Raw genomic sequence first — 21,360 nt, forward strand, 5'->3', positions numbered from 1 at the left:
CGGGTAAACAAGAAATAAAATTTGTAAACATCTCTTACTTCACTACCTACAGAACATCTCTCTATGAAACACCTGGTGCAGCTTTTCAAAATCAGACTCGTTCATCTCTGCCTTCCTTCGTCATCAATATCTAATATTCATACACTAGAGCTTAAGTGACTTGTTACAGTATGAAGAACTGTCAATGTATTTGACATGAAAACAATTATTGCGGTAGATGATGCATAATTTACCGAATTTCTCACTTAAACAAAAATTTAAAATCTCCAATGCTTATGATTCGAATATGATTACACCTGAGGACAAGGGATAAAGAAACATGAAGAAGATAAACAATATTTAGTTAAATATTTTTGTGGTTTATTACACAAATAAATCTTTGAAAAATGTGCAGCCAATATACAAATAATTAACAATGGTAAATCAACTACACAAAATATTTACATGAACAGAGTTCAAGAGAATTGTGACTACTCCCAAAGCATGAAAATAAAATAGTTGAAATATTAGGAGCAGACATTAACAAAACTTCTTGATTTTTTAAAAATCTTTCTTTTAACACCTGGTCACTTCCCATAAAAAGAAACATTTGGTCCATTAATTGACCTAATTTTCAACAGGCCCTTGGCTTTGATTTTGCTTACAATACGAGCATCATTAGATTCCTTACATGAGGCTGCCTTCACAATTGAAGTTGGAAGCCACATGGAAAAGTGGCTGATATCATGACAACCTAGTGTCAATTTCAAAAAGTCCAAAAGTAAATTATCAACAAAAATCAACCAAAATATATAAATTGTTTTGATCATATAACAAAATGATTAAAACATAGGAAAGCGGGATTTTTTACACGTTCAATTTAAAACTGTGTCCTTTGGTCCAAAACCAACTAGTTTTACAATAATCAACGATGCTCTTTTTACAAGCCAAAAATCACTGGTGCCAATTGGTGTATATTCAACTTCAGGCATACCTGAGAAAGAATATTACATAAGAAAGACGATTTTCCTCCCATCCTCTTGGGCACATCGATGGAGCACTAAATCACTGCTTCGCACCAACTTCATGAACAGATGACTGACTGAATATTTGCAAGTGGACACCATGCATTTTGAATAGCTAGTCGCACGATATGGACGAAGGATTCCAACGATGATCCCACTTACAAACAACTTCTGCACTCAAGAGTACTGCTCATTTTCTCACGGTGTGGTAGTCTTTGTGCGTCTATGCCCAGAACCTATCACGACGTTTCACCAGGTGAGTGACTTAGCACCCATTATGGAAATAATAAAGATTACACTCATTTTTCGGGCGCTGAATTAAATATTAGCGTATAACGCCCTCACCTGACTTCATCCCAAAAAACACGGACCACGGTCACAACCCTTTCCGGCGATGGGGGTCTCCAACCAATGGCCAACCCCCCACCCCGGTACATTCCAGTTTCCAACGTCCGTCCGGCACCTACTCCGAGGTGTCAGCGAAATTGGTGGCTTTTCTCATACGGCCCCACCAATATCATTCTGATAGCGGGTCGTAAGGTAGGTAGCGGCATCCGTCATCTGCTCTAAGCTGTGGCGCAGGCCACGAAGGTGCCTCCGGAAGGTATCCGCCATTCTCCGATGCCGGGCCCCACTCTCCTCCTCCTCACCACCAGTCCCTTCGACACCAGAATCCTCGTTTCCAGTCTCGGAATCTGTGTCTGAAGAAGAAACAGTTGACGACGCACTGCCGCAGGATGCCACGGATGTGCTAGATGGGCGTCGGACGTGGCCCTTGGGGGTTGTGGGAGGGGCGCGGACGCCGCCACTCCCCTCTTCATCTTCGGCAACCTCGCTCAAGTCGGAACCCCACAATAATTCCTCGCGAACAGCGTTCACCATGGTGTAAATGCTGTATAGGTCACTTCCTGCAAGGTCTTCGGCGAAAGTTTGGCGTCGGAAACGGTGGCGAGAGCTGCTGTTGTTCTTCATGGGCGGTTCGGTGGCGCCGTCTGAGAGCTTCATGTCCATGAGACGACACGGGACGAGAATGGTTTCGTCCATCTCGTTGACGGCACGGACGAAGCACTTCATAGTGTTGAGAATGCTTTGGTTGGAGAACTCCTTCTCGTCCCCCCTGGCAATTCCACGGATACAGTTCCTGCTGCAAAGAAGATTGGCAACATTAGTTCCACGGAACGCTACGGTCAATGACTGTGTATTAGTAATTTCGACCAAGAGATCATAAAATCGCTATATTGACTCATAAAATTCTTATTAGAAAAATAGAAATTTGAGGCCTCAAATAAGGCAAGGAGATGTCAAGAAATACCAAGTAGGTGTCCACTGAATTAGCTAAAATGCCAGCGTTAGTAATTCATTGTTAAATAAATTTATACATTAACTACCTCCTAAAATATGCAAAACATTATGGTAGATATCATAATTTTAACAGAGTTTAACTTGGAACTATGCTCAACTCAAAGATTGCAAATTTTATATTATGCCACGTACGAAAAATAGACGCACGATTGGAAGTTTGCCCAACAAACACTATAAATGCCATCGCTAGTTACTAACCGGCACACGAATCAATTCTTGGAACACAGAATGCGAAATATCAAGATACAAAACAATCATTCCCGGAAATACATCAAATTTCCAACCGCCAAATGAAATCGATTCCCTATAGTACCACCCTATTAAAAAATCAGCGGCTTACATTTCGCAAGTGCAATACCGAGAAGATAATCGCCTACCCACATGTAATGATTTAAAACAAACAAAAACATCTCTTAACTACTTATAAATGTGAAAATGTAAACCTTAAGAGGTGAAATTCATATAAATACTAAAACACAAACGCTTAAGTTACATGCACACAAATTGCTACAAGAGAGCTTAAGTTCACGGGCGATGTATTAATCCAACTTGATAAGAAGAAGTAAAATCACAGCTTACCTATTGCTATCCATTGTGGAAGTAATACTGTCACTGAACATGGTGAAATCACTTGTGAGCATTCCAGTTCTGCCCCACTTTCACAGCCACGGCACACCACCACTCACAGCCTAACAGAACGAGTTGGAAAACTAGAATGTGACAGCATGGCCTCCGTCACTCCCTTATATCGGCGTTCCCCTCAAGCAAGGTGGGGCTCGTGAAGTCTCGTTCCGAAGTCCGATCTTGCGCACTGGCGGATGTCATGCAGTAACTCCGTGAAATATCCAGCGCTCAGAAAATGAATATAACTTAATTGCGACGCACTTTGAACTCTCTATGCTGCTCCGATGAGTGATTTACACGCATGCGAAATATGATCCACAGGAATACGATTGCAAGCCAGCTGAAATTCAAACGATTCAAACAAAGCACACCAACCCGAAACCAGCCTCTTGCATCAGACCACCTAGACGCGCGCTCATTGGCCAGCTTTTTCATTGTAGAGTTCGAAGCGCGAATTCAAGTGAACTTACCTTCATACCTTCCACAAAAAGCACTGGATATTTTTTAATATCATAACTGCAGAGATAGTATTAATATTAATACATCGAAGATAATATAGTATTGATATAAAAGCAAAGACTCGTAGAATCACGCAAGTTAATGTTAGAATAGCTTAACTCTCTTGATCGATAGTTTTCCTTTTTTAAGCGTTATAGTTATAACGCATATACTGATTCATTTAAATGAATTTGAAATAAATTATCAAATATTTTAACGACAAAAGCTTAAAAATTTGAGTACAGTAAAAGTACTTACAGTAAAATTAATGTAAATGTTGAGGACTTTCAGCGCAAAACTAGCCTTTAGCGGTAATGGATATACTTACTATATGATTTAAATTTTCTGAAGGTACGCATATCCACCTTCGGTGGAAATCACTTTACATGATATATAACTGCCTTCAAAAAATAACTTATTCCGTTTCATCGAAAAAAATCATCTAACACTTCAGTCATTCAAGGATATAATATAATGCGATTAATTACTTCAATCGAGAAAAATCATTGTGCCATCTAACATAGCCAATAACCTGGTATTTAATAGTTACCAATTTCAATGAATTGTAAATTGGGGTAAAAATTCGATAGTTTGGCTTCTAACTAAATATGTAGTTATATAAAGTATCATAGTTATAACACGGATACCGTTTGATTCCTCTTCGACGTTTTCTTGCTAGCATAAATTAGGCTAGTCTACTAAAGACAATGACTTGAGCCCGAGTATGCACATGAATATTATTACACGTGAATTCCAATGTAAGCCTCGGTTTTCCTAGGGCTCAAATTGTTCTAAAAGCAGGTTACGAGGAGAAATATTGATCAGGGAAACGCTTGATGGAAAAATCCTTTTACATAAATAACTAAATTTTAGAGTCTTGACCATGAGTTAATGTGGCTGTAGAAAATTATACTTCTCGGTGCAGAGTTTTTGTAGCAAACTATTTCTATTTTTAAATGAAATAACATTTAAAAGAATGTTACTTCGGGAATTCGTGATTTATCTCCCGTAAAAAGTTACGTTGAAAATAAATTTTACGACATAAGAATTTCCCTCCGATCACACTCATTGTCAGTTAAAAAATTACTATGCCTTCTCTTCAGAAAACTTTCATGGCTTGAGCATTGGCAGGCTTCCTGTTAAGATTTTCATCGCCGCGAGCCGCAAGTGTGTTTTCTAACCTCCCACACTGTCAATAATCGGTTCAAAACTTCAGATGAAAGTAAGATAAAACTCGCACAGCGGATCAACGATGAAAAAATTGATAATTTATGAATAGAAGCACGCGTTGTCAGATTGAAATTTGCTGGTTAACTACAGTCACAGAGTTATTTTATCTCTCACTCAAATATTAAATTTTCTGCCTCCATCAATATAAAAATGATTTTTGAGCAAATGCTGGCTTCAATGGTAGAAATTCCTCAAAGCATATGTGGAATAATCCGTTTTATTGTATAGGGCACATGTATATATGAAGTGCCACTGATTTATCAAGAGTTTTTCCGATTATTTTTCATTAATAAGAAAATCATAGCTTACACTTTTTTAAAAGGAGTTTTAATTTGTTAAATAAAGATCATGAAATACTAATCGATTTCAACCTTCCTACTTCAAATTATCTCATTATCTTGAACCAAGTAAATTGTACCAATTCGAGCTTTAAGAAATTATTCCTCATACACATTCAATATCATATGACTAAATTAAGCCAAACGACTGGAATATGCTTAGCGGCACAGATTATTTTTGAAAAATTAATAAAATACTGAGGATTATCCGGTGGAGCACAAATTTGGGAGTCACAAGAAAATGCACCATAGAGCGAAATGCCTGCAGCGGGTTAGCAATCCTGATGTCTCTGATTAGAACCAGGATCTTTTGATTTCATTTTCACCTTTTACCTTCTAGGAAATCCTGTGTCCAATTTCTTTGTATCATCCCTGACCAGTGGCGGATCCAGGATAGGGACAAGGGGACTATTCTATCTATTGTAAATTGGATACCCAAGGGGGGGGGGGGGCTATAGCCCCTCCCCATAGATCCGCCACTGTCCCTGGCCAAATATATTGACGTGCCTCGTTATGGCTAATGAATGCGAGATCGTAAATAAAAAATCCTTCATCTCCATCATTATTTATACAGCTGATTATTAGACATTTTGGAAATCCATGAATCATGTCCATGCACAATTTTATTAAGTTTCACCGTGCCACATACTCCGTGTACATACGATACGACAGAATGTAGGGGCCACAACTTACTTATGAATTTCTATTCATAACTGAAAACCAATTTCAACTCACCAGCCTAGACGAAAATGTCCTGAACAAAGTTTAATCCAGAAAAAAGTTGAAGAATAATGCAAAGCGATAGGAACTTGGCTCATTTTCGGCTGAGGATAGGTAAAAGTCAAAATGTTAATTTCCATTGGCAGAAATAGGTTAGCAGCCCACCTCCATGTCGTTTATATAAACATTCATTTAAATTGATCGAGAGGAACCTTCAATCATCAAAATTCATATGCAGAAACACAGTCGTTTAACTACGTGAAAACGGTGCATAAAGTATACAAAACTATCATTTCTCACTCCTCGGTGGAAAAACATTATTAACGCACACCACCCGACATCCGATCCAAAACATAACTGCGGCTTCTCCTGGGGACGCGCAGTCGGAAGCTTGGGTGACGCCCAGTGAGATCGCTGACCCCTATGCTTCGCATACAACACCCTCGTGTCGGAAGGACAATGGTTGAGGGAGCTAATGGAAATCTTGGAGGAGGGCGCCAGCTAAAGGGCGCGGGAGAAGGCATGCCGGAAGGGCCAACAATGGCGAAGGAGAGAATGAAGACGAGCTGCAAAGGAGTCGACTCCATTGACCCAGGGTGAAAGAGCGACCTCTACCAATAGAATCCCACGCGAGGGCCCCCATGAGGCTTCCGCGATAGAAAAATACGCGACCCGGCAAGGATCCCTGGAGCAGTGAGCACTTCTAAACACTACGGGGTTGACAAACAGTACTCATTTTCCACTACTTTAACCCAGGGTGGTCACTCTAATCAGTGTACTACTGATACATTAGTATTATCACCACTATTAATATCGTGGAATGCGAAAGAATAAACTTTGTTAGGTTCACTAATATATTTGAAAAAGTAAGACCCGATTTTCATGACACAGTTACATCTTCAGGTGTGTAACAATGCTATGAAACGCGGGTCATGCTTTTTCAAATATATTAGTGAACCCAACCAATTAATTCTTTCATTATCCGCAATGGAAAGGTTTTCACCCAATTAAGCCTGAAGTCATGAGTTATACTATTGTTTTATCATTATATAAAGTATTAATGATATTTGTAGCGCCATAACTCTAATATTAAGAAAAACAGTTATGATATTTTCCATACTTTTCAAAATATTTTCTCAACGAGACTGATACTTGGTTTTCCACGAAACATTCATATTTACATGTGAAGAAAGAGAGACTATGTGCGGTTCATTATCAATCATAAAAAAAAGAATATTACGACAGAAAATCAATTTTACAACTAATGGAGATTCAAATGAAAGACACGCTGGAAAATGTTTTAATATCGAAGAGAGGGCAAGGAAAAATCGCCATTTGGGTTTTACAGCAATTATGATTTTTTTGCTAGGTAATTTTTCCCGTAATTCTTTAACTTTTCATGTTTTCCAGAAAAGTGGTCACTCTTTAAGGCCACTAAATGTATTACCACATGATTTTCAGCTTTTACTAATTGTCATCAGGAACACACTTATTACATGTCGATTGAGGTAATTAGGAACTCCACGAACACTATGCTTCGAATTCCCCCTTTCTCTACATGTTTCAAATGTCTATGGCGAATATTAAATTCTTCCACGAAACGAAGCCGAATTTGTTTCAATAAACATATCAGGGATTTGTTGAGTCCCTTTCTCGTCTGCAAGACAACTGCAAACTGATTTTTTCCTCAATCTGGATTGCTAGCCTTGAATATTTTCCTACAACTCATCGTTTGATGCGGAATTGGCGCGCATTAAATGAGCAATCCAGTTTCCTTTCCGACACTTACACAACTGAGTGGATTCCCCCGATGTTCGACTCTGAGTAACAAGTTTTCATTCCCCACTCCAAACGTAGGTATCATTTCCTCCGTTATTCCACATCTGCAATTGCTCCTAATACGCTTTAATAACCATTCCTGATAGGCTTTATACCTGCGTCTCAACTTAAGGGGGCAGAACTAATCGCACGGTTTTTCCCGCGAGAATTAAGTTTTCAGCAATTTTTCTTTCGACGATCCCGTAGAAAGGTCGGTTGGTGGCTCCCCTAATGCTCACACCCAGCGATTACGCTCGAAGGCGATAGGTCGATCTTTTTCCGCACCACATGCTCAGACATTAGGCAAATTCCTAGTTTCAGCCTCACGTAATCCTAGGGACATCCAGACGCGTATCGGTTTCAGTAAATCGGTCACGAGTACACCGAGCAGGGGCGCAGCCAGGAATTAAGGCTAGGGGGGGGTTTAGGCGCAACTAATACTTACGGGTGTGGGGGTATTGCATACCCATCAGGGCAAGCAAGAGTTGCGGGGGCCCTCCTTCAGAAATTTTTTTAAGAATAATGGTTCAAAATTGCGAGTTTTACGGCTTCCTGAGGGATATTTGATTAATCCTAACACTATTCTATAAGTAATACTGATCCAAATAAGTAAAATGGATTAAACTTAAAAATTTCTCTGAGCTCTGGGGGGGGGGGGGTTTTATCCCCCAAAACCCCCCCCCCCCCTCGCTGCGCCACTGACACCGAGTGAAACTGAATGAGAATAAACAGCAGCGATCCCCCCAAATACTGATGATAAATATGCATTACAACTCCATATGTACAATTTAATTGACAAAAAGAAAAAAAAATCATATTAACAATCAGAACGTAGGTATATTCCTCATACAATAGGGTGGTTTCCTATTATTTTTTTATTGCTTTAATCGAAAGATTATTACTCCTGGAGTACGTATTTCACGGTTTTAGATTTTTAAACGACAACATCTATTTTTCGCGATTAAATGAAAAGTAAAAATTTTCAAGCGCGCGAAAACGCGACGCTTAAGTATGAATGTCGGGAAATATCCCCGTACGTCGTATTTCTGGTTCCCCCTCCCGCCCGGTGAGGTGACCTTGAGGCGAGGCTTAGCGCTGATACGTCGCAGGATGCTAGCGGATAGCTGAGTACCTTGCTGAAAGGTAGCGCTTGGCTTAAAAAAGGTTTATTAATACCTTATCAAACGAAGAAAACTTTCCGAACTTAGCCAGTTTTAATAGGTGATTATTAAGACATGTTTCCCTGAGCTCTGTGCCTCATGCATGCATTGGTAACCTCAGACGATGTATAACACCTATCCTCTCGTGTAGAAACTAGGTCCCTGTGACGTCATGCGGAGTGGAATCGCATGGGCGCCAATCTGGCCTTTTTCAAATGAGGATAAAATTTGACCCTTGCCATTCGTCTAAACCGGTATTTCAAAAACCAAATAATTTGTGTATTATGAATACACTAATGGTGGGTAATGAATCGCAATCAATGCCTTTCGTTTTCTTTGATGAAGGAAACTACCCTATTGTACTGGGATGGTTCGTATACTGCACCCTGATTGTCTGTGGTGTTTGAATAAATAGGAAACCTGTTAGAAACCTTAAATTTAATTCCAACATGGTTTTCGATGCTGTGGATACCCATCAATTCTAGTGGAAACATGTTAGAAACCTTAAATTTAATTCCAACATGGTTTTCGATGCTGTGGATACCCATCAATTCTAGTGAGTTGCAACAACATTTCTAGGAAGTGGCATTGGAAGCCCGTTTCCAGATCATTTTTGATACTTCCCAAAAAAATTAAAATAAATCATTTAAGGATTCCACCAACTACTTCTGACACAATATTTTAAATAATCGAAGTCATTAATTCTAATGAATAATGGAAATTAGTCTCCTAAGGAAGGATTCAATTGGAGAAAATCAGATGATACATGATATCATCAGTAAAAGTATACGATACATTTACGACACAATACTTAACCTGGGAGAATTGACAGGGATTCGACCCCGAATCACCCAATCTCTGATGGTATAGGTCACCAGTTAGGTAAGAAAAACAACAGCCATCCTTCAGTGAATCGGAAAATTCAGCAGCTGGCATTAAGATCACATCGCACCAAACGTGAGGAGATTTTAAATTTAAGTTGATTCAGCCCCAGCAAAAAAAAATGTTGAGGAACGATTCCGCAAATCAGCAAAATAATTTATCTTATAAGGATTAAAAATGCACTCATCAACATAATGGACTGATCGAGAAATTTTGACAAGACTAGAATTAAAGGACGAGTTCTAAATTTGAGGTGTGAGGCGTGAATGGAAAGCGGGAGAATAAAAATATATTACCAAAAATGACATATATGATGGGTTGAATGGTCGAATATTTAGGAGAGAATTGTGATCCATCCGACAACACATTTACTATCGATTTTTAGCACGAACGAAGACTTGTAGATACGCTATGGAAAGGAAGAAAGAGAGAGAGAGAGAGTAATTATCAAGTTTCTTGATATTTACCTAACAAGGTATACTTGAAGGAGTCGAAACGTGTCCTAATCTATTCCTCTGACTATGTGCTCATATTACAAATGCATACCAAAACGAGTGTTCTTTTCGATTCAGTTTCAAAATTCTCGGATGAATGGAGAAGGCTGCGCGAAGTGGTTTTTCTCTTTCCCTCTTGCAAATTCATCGAAGTAGTAAATCGCAATTAATTCCTTATACGACAAAATATATCAACCTACATTCACTATTACTCGAGAATTCAGGCACCTACAGCTAGGGCGAGATGTTAGTAGTCCACCTTACTTCGCAATCGACGTATTAGATACATTCTTCTTTGAAGCTTTCGAGTTCCATAGTTGATAAAAATTAACTATTTCGGGTCTTACCGCGTTGTTCAGGTTACATCCCGACGTTTCGATTGAGCATCTCCTGGATGCCAGTTTTGAACAGACTCTCCTCCTCAACTGCTCTCCTTCCCTCAGTCCCCTTACCAAGCCCAACTCACTAACTGGAAGTGTTCATATTTCAACCCACACCGGAAGCAGCCCAACCACCTCTGAAGAAGCGAATAGCAGGGGTCACGAAATGTCCGGATATGAACTGAACTACGCAGTGAGACCCGAAAAAGTTTATTTTTAGTTTTAGAGACAGATTACGAAAATAATAGGATTTTGGGTGAAGGAGAAGGATTTTATATTTGTAGTACAGTTTAATCAGCAGTTAACTCTAAAGGCAAGGTGTTAATAACTCCACTTTCCATTAGCAATGATCACTGATCATGGTCAAGCCTCTTGATATCACAGCCCTTCCGCAGGACGACATCAGGATATGGGACAGGTCTCTTCCCCACTCCCACCCCCCAACGTACGCCATTAGCTGAAGCAGGACCCCCCCACGAAGGCTTCCTGCTCCACTCGCCTACGGAAGACCACGGAGGTCACCGTCGACCCGCAAGGCTTTGCTGCGCACCTCCAGAACCGCGCAAGGACTCACTCATGCCACCGATTTTTCCGGGTGTATTTCCCGATTGGAGAGTGCGAAGACAGCGGCGATCGCCTCAAGTAGCGGCTCGGGACCCGAGATGCGTTCTAGCTGCTTTATGGGAAATTTGATAAATTGTTAAGAGAAAACTCCGCAGCCCCTCCTACACTGGTTGTGTTTGCCTTTTTTGAGACATATGATTCGTTTCAAGCTTACGTTAAAAAAATGTAACATATGAAAAAAATTTTGATATTTTCTCTTAAATCTCTGTTACGATCATTTTGATCCATGGTAATCTGATGAAGACTCTTCGGAAGAAATCGCTCTGCTTCGTTTCGCAAAATTTATGAAAATCTCTTTTATCATGATTTAAAGATTAAAATGCGGTCAATGAAAAACTTTTTTGTGACAGTCGTTCCCAAATAGGGTGCTACCGTCCCGTGATCTCAGGCACCGAGTTTTGGTAATCATTGGGGGTGCTTTTAATAAGTGACATCCACCATTGGGGTTTGAGGGAACCATAAAAAATTATCACTCACGAGACTAATTATAAGAGTGTTAACAAAAGGAACACCACATATGAAAATACCAGACACCAGGGTTACCTAAACTTTTTTCGGGCCACCAACCCCTATGTTCCACATGCACATCCCCAATGCCCCCACACATTACACATGATGTAGATGTACTCTTTGTACTCTCGGACCGCTGTTTCGAAGATGTTGCCTACTAACCAGGAGCAATAAAAGTAGTGTACCACCTCCGTCTTTCAAAACCACGACCCTATTCTACAGTGGAACACTTGTTCCTTTTGGCTCATGACAGGTCAAAATCAAGTTTCTTCTATAACGCTGAAAAATCTTATATTTTATAGAAAAAATATGAATGACGAATATTGGTAACTTTATAACGACAACAAAATAGAAACAATAGCGCAAAAATAAAATCAACATGTACCTGTTACAAAAATTTTGGATAATTATGACAACAGGTGATTTTTGCAATACAATTTAAGCATTAAAACCGGAAAGGTTCGAAGGAATAAAAAAATACATGACGTTCTTGAAGACTTCCAGTTTTTTTCTGCCAAGTATAGGGAATAGCATACGCATGAATGATTCGTCCGGGTTAATCGTCTTTAATGTATTCTAATTCACGTGCTACTGAAGGTCTAGCCAGTTCAACCTCGTTCGTGAAACGCATATGAAAATTGAAAATGACTTTCAAAGTGAAGAGAAATCTTCATTTAAAACACGTTGCAATATAATAAATTTCAAAGGTACAAGCAAATATAATTCGCTAGACATAACATCGATTCTGGTTGCAATCGCTGCATCCTTGGATAGCAAGCAAAACCAGTTCTGGGCAACCTAGAGAAAATCTCGACGAACAAAACCGACCCAGGTGCAGCATTGGAGTTTATCAGACACGATTACAAATATTAAAACGCTTCTTTCCCAATCATCTCCATTATCCATGTCAGTCAAAGCAGGAAAAAAATTATCTTGTAATTCTTTTCACGGACTCGCCTATTAATACAAAATTACAAATGGCTTGACTCCTAACCGAACGCCTACACCAGAGAGGGAATGACGTCAATTTTCACGTGTGATTTCTTCGAATGCAAAAAGAGAACAAAAAAGGCTGCTGTGTGATGAAACTTGGAACCACAAAGCTGGCAAGAAAACAGGATTTAGCACCGAACAATAACAAATGAAACGTGCATGACGTGCACATTTGAAATACTATGACACTACATCATCTACGAGAAATACCTCTTTTTATTTCCGTCTTAATGACGACAACTGTAAGTGGTCAATAAATTAAGAATTAGGAGGAATAGTCATCGCGGGTAAAAACTACAGGAGTAAAGATTTACTGTTCCACTTACGACTATCATTCTATCTTTCTGGCGTTGAATACCACTTTACAGCAAAACATTATGCATGATAAGGTCTCATATACCCAGTGCCCAATCAAACAGCACAAGTTAAACGTTACAGGTTCAATGGAGACTTCTTTACAGCATTGTGATACATTACTGGATACCGAAGCTCTACAGCTGTAACTAAAATCCCTAAAAATGCCGGAACAATTCACAAAGAGTTGGCAAGCATCGACGCCCGGCCTCCAAACCTTCCTCTAATTCAGTATTTTAAAAGTACACGGAAATAAGTCTACCGTACAGTGCTATCGCAGGAAAATATTACAATTTCTGAATTTAGAATTTTTTTCTCAGCATACCTCTACGCCTTCTGCTGTTCACGAGTACCAAATAAATATGTGCAGAGGGCATTTAAGAAAATATCATGCCCTGAAGGATCACCACAATACCACATTGTTTAAAACCGCAAATACCATTGTTTATTCAAAAAATAACCGCAATAAAGCAGGGTACTCGGTTGAAAAAATGCCCTAAAATCGTCTTTTTTTTCAACAATAGATTATTCGTAAAATCAGGAAATTTCATTTCCATGATACGGCAGAGCTATATGTTCCTGAATGGAAAACTGGAAGAATCAGTTCATCTCTCATCAATCCGTTCCATGAGATTTCACGAGCAGCCGGCATTTCCTCGCTTGACGTCAACCCGCGGGTTGCTGATGCTCTACAGGTAGGTAGAAAAAAAAAATATATATACATATACAACCGGATTTACACACGGTTCTATAGAGCCGGTTTCTAATGGGGTCGTTCACACAGACCCGAAATTGCAATTCGATGAGATAAATCAGTAGCTGGATGGGAAAGATGAGTTCCAACGAAAAAATAAGTCTTCCACATTAAGCTATTTTCTTATAAATGAAAATGAAAAAATACAAAATTTTCCGCCCATTTTTCGTGAGTTAGCAACGTCACAAAATTTCTCGTCGTCCAGAGCGACCCGATCCTTGACGGAAAGAATCGCTAATCAGAGTGTTATAATGACAATAAACCACGTGAGACGGATGCGCGAGATCGAGAAGTAGCGGAAAAATCGGTGAACCGCTCGGAAAGAGTCGGTGACGTCATGGACTTAACAGTAAAAGTAAGCCTGTCGGTATTTCGCTACGAACATCTCGAGAAGTATGCGACCTATAGAAAAAAGGAAAAATACAAGACCGTTTAATTTGTAAAGCCCTATTGCAATCGATAATGATAATACAAATGGTGAACGAGCCCGTACAGTGCAAGAGTTAAACACCAAAGTAACCTGGAGCATATACTCTCTTCCAATTCACTATGAGACGTTCTCTCTCCAAGTGGGGCATTTTCGAGGGAAACAAATTACGCTTAGCACATCCACATAGTAAATGGGCGAGGACCAGTAGTGAATGCAAGGGCGGGTCACGGGGAATCGCCAACAGGGTAAAATTCAATATCCGTATTTTCTTAGATGTTTCTTAAGTGTTAATATTTTTCATCCGTTTTTTCTTACTGTAGAATATCTTAAAAATATGACGAAGAATATTCTTACAGCTGAGAAGAGAAGCATAGAAGTAAGGAAACGATTCATCAGGAGCGTGTTTCTCTATTGGAGCGAGGCTTGGACGTTGACAGCAGCGGAGAAGTCAAGAGTGGAAGCATTCTTAATACCGAAGAATGATGAAGATAAAATGGATCGATCGAGTAAGTAATGAGGAAGTGATAAAAAGAGCGAGAGATAAAAGAAGTCTTCTAAAAACCTTGTTGTGAATACGGGACAACTTAATTGATCACATTATGAGGACACGAAAAAATGCAAAACACCAGTTATTGACAAGGAGTAATGTGTCTTGAACGCGTCCTAAAAAGTCAGTATCCGAAAAAATCTGTACGAAGACAATCAGTGGCGCAGCGAGGGGGAGGGGTTTGGGGGATAAACCCCCCCCCCCAGAGCTCAGAGATTTTTTTAAGTTTAATCCATTTTTATTATTTGGATTAGTATTACTTGTAGAATAGTGTTAGGATTTATCAAATATCCCTTTGAAAGCCGTAAAACTCGCCATTTTGAACCATTATTCTTCAAATTTTTCGGGAGGAGGGCCCCCGCAACTCCTGCTTACCCTGGTGGGTATGCAATACCACCACACCCGTAAGTATGAGTTGCGCCTAAAACCCCCCCTAGCTTTAATTCCTAGCTACGCCCCTGAAGACAATCACTGGACCATCGGAAGGAGAGTGATGGAGTGTCGGGTCACTGCAGGGGCGTCCTGGGAGCATTGGTTACTGCAGGGGCGGATTCAGAATTAATTTTGGGGGGGGGGTTATGACCTTAGTGTGGAGAGTATGGAATACGGGAGAGAGGGGCGTTTTGAACAGTGGGGAGTCGTACGCTCTGCGATAGGTACAATACCATTTATCTCACGTTTGGGACTTGTAGCCATGAATTTGCGAGTACTATGCCTTTACTCCTTTACAAGGATACCAAAAATATTAACCCCTTAACTGCATGAATTTCTGTACATACTTGCCAAAAAAAATTGCCTTCATATAATATATCCAGAGTCGCTTCAATTACCTATTACATTTTAATAACTTTTGCTGCTATTTTTTATTTTTAAAGAAAACTTTACCATGTATATTAAACAGACAGCATATCTTACAAAAAACTTTTATTTAAAATGGATATATCACAAATGATACACGTCCTCATTGAAAACGTCTCATTGGCGTCCGTACATTTGCTAATTACACATATAAATATCACTCGGGTAAATCCTGACTCGTTTCTCATACGGGGAGCTGACTTCCTTCCACATAATTAGGAGCTGATCGCCTTTGGCACCCATTGACTGCTTCGAGAACCACATAGTATAACGACGGGATGCATCGCATCTGATACACCATGCGTTAAAGAGGAAGAATAGTGCATTTCAGAAATAACCAGCAATGAGTGTAGTGCATCATATATGATACAAAATTCATTTAAGGGTTAAAATTAGGGATGGACGGATCCAGGATTTTTTTCGGATCCGGATTCGGATCCTTAATTTTCGGAGCCGGATCTTTCGGATCGGATATTTTCGGATCTAAATGCATTTTCAAATTCCTGACTGAGATTCCCTCGATGATTGTTCAATCTCTTGGGAAGAGTCACACTATGTGCCAGTCGTATTTTGCCTTTTTTATTTTTCACGGCTGAAATTCTCCAACGTAACCTCTGCGAGAGCTTTCAAACAAAACGGTTCATGAGTAGGAGCGACGGCGCATTCCAAGATAGAATCGGAACTCTTTCCTTCCTCACGGGCGTAGCACTCACTGAAGCTATTATTTAAAATTTCGGATCTAGATCCGATGTCTTCTGCGTCTTTGGATCCGATGTATCCGATGAAAGGCAATATCCGCGGATATTTGGATCAGAGGTATCTGATCCGACCATCCCTAGTTAAAATAATAAAACATTTTGACAAAATTTTGGGGGGTCATGACCCCTGAGACCCTCCTCTCACTGAATACGCCCCTGCATCGGTGAGGAGCTCTTTCCAAACACGCGAAGACGCGTGAGCCCGACCCATCCGAAGACAGCGTCTAGATCACGCGGGTGGGGCGTGATCTCGACTTGGCGGGGGATAGGAGGGGGGGAATGGGGAATCCAGATGCACCGCCGCGCCTGGAAGATGCGTGCTAGGCAAGAGATAGTGCGCTCAGCAATAGCCGCGAAAGCCGGCTCATCTCACCGTGTGGCCTAGCAACCGCCCGCCTGGCCAATGGCATCTTGATAATCGAATTCATTTCCATCGCCGTGATCTCATCCGTAATTCAGCTGGACACATGACCACGCTTGCCAATCCCGTTCAATTGATTGCCCGAGGAAAAACAAAAGGGTAACATATCAGTATCAATAGCATGGACACAAGATCATTTCTCAACCGAAGACTAAGCAGGTGGTACGCCGCTTTGTCCAAAAGAAATATTTAATCACTAGCACATATGTTCTGAAGTACGTCTCAAAATGCAACACTTATTCACATTTTCTGTATTAGGCCCTTGCAGTAGCCGCGGGGGAAACCTGATGGAATTTTAAGGTGTAATTTTAAGTAAAAAGTTATTAATTCACGGATATAATTAATTACACGATTAATTTTCAATGGATAGTGGACAACATAGGCGGATTTAGGGGAGGTGGGCACGGGGGCACGTTATCATTGTCTTAGTTTTGGTTTGTGTATTACCCGTGTGCTCCCCCAGAAATCCTACCGGCTTTTGTGTACAATATCTGGTGATGACTTTAGGACACAGCCTAATGGTAAAATAAATTTATTTGTAGATTTATAGTTTTTTCTAATAATAAGGTCTCTCAATTAGATTCGCAGTGCATATTTCTCTCAGGATTTTCGGTATTTCAACGGCGTCTCACAAGCCTTAGACTTCACGAAAAAAAGTTCCTCCACATTTGAAAAGACCGGGGACGTCGCCGTTCTACATGTTGATTCATTTTGGCGGACTTCTACGAATAAACGATATTATATGATTAGCTTAGCCGATTGTACCGAAACCATAGAGTGTTTTCTATAATGGTTGTCATTGGAAATATTGTGCTTATGAGAAAATGATTGAATCAAAAATACGTGAAATAATCAATAAAGTAATAATAAAAGGACACTCAGAGTGAGCCTATCCGACCCGCTAACTGTGATTTTACACAGCTGAGAATCAATTAATGCAACATTTTCCAAAGACATGTCACTAAATCAGCAACAAATTGTATCATTACATAAACCTAAATGTGCAGTCTATTTAGTTACTTATTGTCAGACTTCGTGAATGCCGAAAGAATTTTCATTCTATTTACTACAAAAACAAGCAATTTCAATAAGAAACCATCTCCCAGAGATTTTTTTGCGATAAGCCTATCGCCTACATCGATTTTCGCGAGACTCGTGTTAATTTTTTCAAAAAATTTGCAGACGAAAACTTTCGACATTTAAGTTGTTAGTATAATGTAGATTCATACAAAATACCTCGACCCCCAAAGAAACAAAAAATGGCGATTTCGATAGTTAAGGTGATCACATTTTTTTGCTGAAAAAAGAAAGCCAAGGTGGAATAATAGGAGGGGATAAGAATGGTAGTCATGCATATTCAAATGAATCTTAGCACTATGAGGAGGTTATCTGATGGTAAGTAAAGAAATTGGAGAAAAAATACAAAATGACAACTCATTAGAGTAAAGGAAAATGAGTTAGGTAACAAATCAATCACCTTGGCGAACTTCAAAGGATCTAATGTGTTAGAACAATTAATTTAATCTTTGGCAAAATTATCTCTCAAAAAAAAATTCGTACGACACAATCAAGGGGACAAAAAGTACATTTCAACAATGCTCATTTTTTTATTGAAAGAGCAAGAACTTCCGCGGTCCATACAGTGCGTGTTTATACTTTTCCTTGTAGAAATAAGATTTGATGCTTATCCGGCGAATAATTTGGGTAAACTTCTCTCGGGATTCACACCGGGTTAAATACTCCGTTTCAGCCGACGTTTCGAGCTCCGACTCGGGACTCATACTCAGGGCTACTGAATGCCATTTAATTTGTTTATTGATTGCTAGGTAAGTCTCTATTTTATTATTTCACTGAAACGTCGGCTAAAATGGAGAATTTAACCCGATGGGAATCCCGAGAAAAGTTTACCCACTTTTCTTTCTTGTTTAAAATTTCCCCAATCCTTATCCAAATTATTCTACATACCGTAGTGAATACCTCAGGGAAGAATAATTCGGCACTGCACCGGTCGTCATCCGACGATGTATCACAGGCCCGAAAAAAGAGCACATCATTATATCCAAAGAGCGGTACAGAGGCCGAAAAGTCTGAGAGTCCTGAGTTCGAACCCAGGGGTTGGTGAGTCACCAGGCCTCGCTGACGACGTAAAGGCACGAGATGAGGGAATGATCGCACGAGACCGGTCATTCCTGACCCTTGACCTTCCCAACTCCTCCTCCGACGAATCGAATGATGCTCAAGCAACCCCTTCCCTTTTCTCGGTTGGGGATTTGAATTACGGAGAGCCAATAATGATGGGAGGAGAAAAATCGTCCGATCCGAAGCGCCACGGATGAGATGCGCCCATGATGCTGGGCCCGATAGGTTCGATTGCCTCACGAAACCCCTTAACGGGACGGAACAAGAGTTTTCACGTGCAACCGAGGCGATTGCACCGCGTTGCGAGAAAAATTTCCCCGCGACTCCACGATCGACTTTATTGGGGAGGAGGAAAGGACGGCGAGGGACGCGAACCAATTGGCCAATCCGCCGCGTGTCCATAAGCCTTCGCCGCGGCATCACTTTAAGCGGCGGCGGATCCACCAAGGTTGGTCGCTTGTCAGGTACCGTCAATCGCCGTGGCCGGGGGAAGTTTCTTCAATGAGTTCAAGGCCAGAGATCAGCCACCATGTGAATCGCTCCTTTCTGAGCGGGTCGCACCACTGCAGGATGCGTTTGCAGGGCCGGGATTTGAGTCAGCCAGGGGCGCAGCCAGGAATTAAGGCTGGGGGGGGGGGGGTTAGGTGCAACTAATACCGGGGTGTGTGGTGGTATGGAATACCACCAGGATAAGCGGTTAAGGCGGTGCGAGATTAATAAATTTCGGAATTTTAAAATAAACTGTTCAAAATGGTGAGTTTTACGGCTTTCTGAGGGATATTTTATTAATCCTTGCACTATTCTATTAGTAATATCAATCCTATTAAGTAAAATGGATTAAATTTAAATATTTCTCTGTGCTCTGGGGGGGGGGGGGTTTAACCCCCAAAACCCCCCCTCGCTGGGCTGGGCCTCAAAATAAATCAAAAAATTTAAGGGAGTTACACCAAGTGACACACAGAACTCTGCACTGCCACGAAATTTCTCACCACAAGAAAGATCCAGATTGCTAAAATTGCTTCAATTAATTGAGGTTATTTTTAATTAAATAAATAAATACTAACGGCCGTATTCATAGATTTCCGCTAAAACACGCTAGTAGGGCGACTAACTTAGTCGGCTACTAAGACCTTTTAGTCGCCTACTAAGATATGGTATTCATGGATTCTATTGCGTGAGCTACTACGAGCTACTAACTTAGTATGCTACTAACCAGCTCGGCAGCCGATACTCGGTAGCGATTTGGGTTCAACCCGCTAGGCTACGCTTGACAACACTGCATCTGACTCCTCCGCGGCGCGGAAAATTCGTAAAACTTTCGAACAAAAGCAATTGATTCAGCAAAATGCATTGAAATTTTTACTTCATAGCGGATAATTCGATGTGATATCGCATTGCAGACATATTTTTTGATTGCTGTACACAAAAATTATGCAATACCATTGGGAAAGGGTAGATTTATGAGTAATACAGAAGCATTTGTATGTTTGAGATGCAGTTATTGTTGTACAAACGGCCGTGTATTCATTGATCATATACATTAGATATTGTTTGCACTTCCGATATTTGTTTCCATTAGTGTATGCGTGATTAGTATGGAAAAACATAACTAGCAACGTCAGTATCATACATATCTGTATTCGGAAAGCAGAAATACACCTCAATGTCGGAGTAGAAACGAAAACTTTTGCAATGGAGAAATGAAACGTTAAGAAAATAACGTTGAGATAAATGTGAGAATGATACACATTTATTATGTTACAAACACCTACGTGCGAGCAATTAGTAACATCTGTTTGCAACTCCTAAAATGTTAGTCAAGGAAACAACAATCTGCTTCGCTACATTTAAATATTTCAAATATTGACAGCGTGCGGAAATATACGGCATATACTTTACTAGAGGAGGTTAATGTAAAAAACAAAGCATAATTAACGTAACTTGTTTTACTTATTTATTGCTGATCATATCACAAATAGCACTACAACGCCTACAACATTTCACTTCACATTTCACGAGCTGTCTTTATGACATTTATAATCCGTACATTCTGAATCAACTGGTTCAATGAAAAGCTTGACTCACACTTAATTTAAAACACTATAACGTAACTCTAGTAAACAATGATAATCAGTTTTCCAATCACTCTGCACACACCAAAAGAATTTGCACTCGTTGACGTTCGAAAAAATTCTTCATATCTCACTTCCCACTCATCACTAATGATTTAGAATCAGTTGATGTTATTTCACATTACCATTACGTAGACAATGAAATAAATAGGCTGAAACAAATTTTTAAACCAGAAATTGTAACATCAACAAACTTCCAATCTCACTCTCCACTATCACTCGTACCGTAACCAAAACAAAAACAACAGCGCAACGAAATACGCGAAATGTAAACAATGCCGAAAACTCACGATAAAGTGACTAGAATAAGTAATATAATCAAACACGAAT

The 21,360-nt window shown here is 40.0% G+C and overlaps 1 protein-coding gene across 1 annotated transcript; it reads right to left on the minus strand.

Annotated features, from left to right (window-relative positions):
• Positions 1-338: 338 nt before the first annotated feature.
• LOC124154006 (mid1-interacting protein 1) lies at positions 339-3,093 on the minus strand. Its single transcript, XM_046527477.1, has 2 exons — positions 2,946-3,093; positions 339-2,148 (listed from the first exon to the last, which is right to left on the minus strand). Exons 1-2 carry the CDS (start codon positions 3,005-3,007, stop codon positions 1,503-1,505), a joined length of 708 nt encoding a protein of 235 aa, XP_046383433.1. The 5' UTR covers positions 3,008-3,093; the 3' UTR covers positions 339-1,502.
• Between the last annotated feature and the right edge of the window lie 18,267 nt (positions 3,094-21,360).

This window comes from Ischnura elegans, chromosome 2 (assembly GCF_921293095.1).
Source record: "Ischnura elegans chromosome 2, ioIscEleg1.1, whole genome shotgun sequence".
NCBI lineage: Eukaryota > Metazoa > Arthropoda > Insecta > Odonata > Coenagrionidae > Ischnura > Ischnura elegans.

Excerpts from the sequence above, each read along its gene's own strand:
- LOC124154006 (XM_046527477.1), bottom strand. The coding sequence starts at position 3,007 with ATGCTCACAAGTGATTTCACCATGTTCAGTGACAGTATTACTTCCACA. Across the intron at positions 2,149-2,945 it reads TCCACAATGGATAGCAATAG|CAGGAACTGTATCCGTGGAA; the intron begins GTAAGCTGTGAT and ends TCTTCTTTGCAG.